The sequence below is a fragment of the Myotis brandtii genome, unplaced genomic scaffold, assembly GCF_000412655.1.
Source record: "Myotis brandtii unplaced genomic scaffold, ASM41265v1 scaffold1624, whole genome shotgun sequence".
Classification (NCBI taxonomy): domain Eukaryota; kingdom Metazoa; phylum Chordata; class Mammalia; order Chiroptera; family Vespertilionidae; genus Myotis; species Myotis brandtii.
The window spans coordinates 153,033-156,264 of record NW_005355941.1 but is presented as its reverse complement, the minus strand read 5'-3'; the positions used below and the strand labels follow the sequence as shown (position 1 = coordinate 156,264).

The following is a 3,232-nucleotide window of genomic DNA, read 5'->3' as shown; positions in this document are numbered from 1 at the left end:
TGTTTATGTTGAAAGAGTCAGTACTTTTAAAATCAACGCGTCAATATACACATGGTAGGATACACACGCCCACAGGGCATACGCTTTAAAAACCAGTCTGAGTGTGCAGTATGATACAGGGCCACGCGGACTGGTGGATACAGCACAGAGCAATCTGCCACAGCACTGGGACCTGCCTGTAAGCACACCGTCTCGTCTTCTAGGTCAAGGTGGACTGCCTCGGCCAGCAGCCTTCTGGTTCCTTGGAAAAAGACCACCGCACATCTCTGTCTGCAACGCTGCACATCTAACAGCACTCATTCTGGAGAAGGAGGCAGGAGCAGGACGAGGTGGGGGCATGGAGCCGTGTGGAAGGTGCAGTTGGGAAGGGAGACCTGCCAAACGCAGTCCTGTGGGACCTGGGAAGGACGACCCCGAGACAGAACTAGCAGGTGTGACCAGCCACTTGGCCGCTAGACGTAAAAGATTAAACTCTGAGGAACAGGAGCTGGAAGAGGAAACCTGGTGGGGAAAAGCAGGTTATGGGGGGCAGCTTCAACTGTGGGTGCAGGTGAGCTCAACCACACAGGTTAGAGTGTGATATACACACGTCATTGCTGAAGGGCAAACACTAAATGCTAGAAGCCTCCAGAGAAAGGCACAGATGGGCAGGAGGGAACGACTTCACAGAGGCCAGCGCCCATAGACAAGGGATATTCTGTGGGTAACAAATAATAAATGTAACCTGTAAACTCCCTCCTGGAGCCCCTTCACGAAAATCAACCCGAGAGCATCCTATGACCACACATTATGCTCAAATATAACTTAAAAAAGAGACATTAGCTCAGCCGGCATGACTCAGTGGTTGAAAGTCGACCTTCAAACCAGGGACTCGAAGTTTGATTCCTGGTCAGGGCACATGCCCAGGTTGCGGGCTCAATCCCCAATGTGGGGCCTGCAGGAGGCAACTGATCAATGATTCTCTCTCATCATTGGTGTAGTCAGTACTTTTAAAATCAACGCGTCAATATACACATGGTAGGATACACACTCCCACAGGGCATATGCTTTAAAAACCAGTCTGAGTGTACAGTATTGATGCACAGCAACACGGACAGGTGGATGAAGCACAGAGCAATCCACCACAGCCACAGCCTGGGACCTCCCCTGTAAGGACACCCTTTCGTCTTCTAAGTCAAGGTGGACTGCTTTGGCCAGCAGCCATCGGGTTCCTTGGAAAAAGACCACCACACATCTCTGTCTGCAAGGCTGCACATCGAACAGTACTCATTCTGCAGCTGAGCCTAGAGGAAGAGGTGGAAGCAGGGGAAGCAGGATGAGGTGGAGGCGTGGAGCGGTGTGGAAGGGGCAGTCAGGCAGTGAGACCTGCACAAACGCAGTCCTGTGGGACCTGGGAGGGAAGACCCCGAGACAGAACTAGCAGGTGTGACCAGCCACTCGGCCACTAGACATAAAAGATTAAACTCTGAGGAACAGGAGCTGGAAGGGGAAACCTGGTGGGGAAGAGCAGGTTATGGGGGGCTGCTTCAACTGTGGGTGCAGGTGAGCTCAACCACACAGGTTAGAGTGTGATATACACACGTCATTGCTGAAGGGCAAACACTAAATGCTGGAAGCCTCCAGAGAAAGGCGCAGATGGGCAGGAGGGAACGACTTCACAGAGGCCAGCGCCCATAGACAAGGGATATTCTGTGGGTAACAAATAATAAATGTAACCTGTAAACTCCCTCCTGGAGCCCCTTCACGAAAATCAACCTGAAGAGCATCCTATGACCACACATTATGCTCAAATATAACTTAAAAAAGAGACATTAGCTCAGCCGGCATGACTCAGTGGTTGAAAGTCGACCTTCAAACCAGGGACTCGAAGTTTGATTTCCTGGTCAGGGCACATGCCCAGGTTGCGGGCTCAATCCCCAATGTGGGGCCTGCAGGAGGCAACTGATCAATGATTCTCTCTCATCATTGGTGTTTCTTTCTCTCTCCCTCTTCCTTCCTCTCTGAAATCAATAGAAAGATATTTTAAAAATTAGAATTCTGCAGACATAAACATTATTTATATATAAAACTAGTGGCCCAGTGCATGAAATTCATGGGGGGGGGAGGGGTTGTCCCTCAGCCTGTCCTGCACCCTCTCCAATCTGGGACCGCTGGCTCCTAATCGCTCACCTGCCTGCCTGCCTGATCACCCCTAACCACTCTGTCTGCCGGCCTGCTCGCCCCCAACTGCCCCCTCTTGCCAGCCTGATCACCCCCAACTGCCCCCTCTGCCGGCCTGCTCCCCCCGCCAGCCTGATCACCCCTAACCACCTCTGCCTCGGACCCACCACAATGGCTTTGTCTGGAAGGACAGCTGGAAGATCTTCAGGTCTAATTAGCATATTACCCTTTTATTAGTATAGATAGTATAGATGCCTGGTGCACAGGTGGGGGCTGGCTAGTCTGCCCTGAAGGGGGTCCCAGACCAGGGTGGTGGTCCCCTTGCGGGGGGCAGGGCCAGCCTGGGCGAGGGGCTGAGGGCTGTTTGGGGTCAGTGTGCAGACCAGCCAAGCCTCTGGCTTTTCTGGAAGGTCTCTTGGTCTAATTAGCATATTACTCTTATTTTATTAGTATAGATACTCAGGTTGAATGTTTTCAACACACGATGGGAATTACTTAACTACATCAAATACCTGAAATTTTGAATGTATTTGATGTCTTCAATATAAACTATCATCAGTGGAGCATTTAAAACGAGCAATACCGTTCATGTTGCTGAAGTTGTTAAGCTCGCACATTGGTTCCGATGGGACTTGCACGCAGATCTGCAGAGACCTGGTGTCTGATGGATAAATGAGTCGAGAGCAGCTCAGGGGCGCACCCCAGGGGCGTGACCCACTCTGGGCCCCACGTGGACGCCGCTGTCACCGCAGACCTGGAGCCTCATGGACGCGCGTGCGGAGAGCTCCTCGCTCTGTGCCCGAGGCACCGTGATGAGGCTCCGCAGCGCGTCCTTCCCGGTGTCCTTCCCGCCACGGGGAAGGCTGACGGGGGAAGCGGACAACGACCTCGGGCGCCCCGTCCAGCGGACGCCTGACCTGCTGCCGGGGGTCGGGGTCCGTGGCTTTTACTACAACTCGGGGACATTCAGTCTGAGCAGAACCCTGTGGCTGAGGAGGGTCCCGGTCCGACACCGGAGGACTTGGGCCGGGAAGCCCTGGGGCAGCGCCCCGAGCGGGGGCCACACAGGGCA

The 3,232-nt window shown here is 53.4% G+C and overlaps 1 protein-coding gene across 1 annotated transcript in view; it reads right to left on the bottom strand.

Annotated features, from left to right (window-relative positions):
* Positions 1 to 2,699: 2,699 nt before the first annotated feature.
* Positions 2,700 to 3,232, bottom strand: part of RIN3 (Ras and Rab interactor 3) — a 96,971-nt gene continuing 96,438 nt past the window's right edge. The window contains exon 13 of the mRNA XM_014536449.1: positions 2,700 to 2,821. Within this exon, the coding sequence (XP_014391935.1) occupies positions 2,700 to 2,821 (122 nt within the window). The remainder of the gene's footprint in view (positions 2,822 to 3,232) is intronic.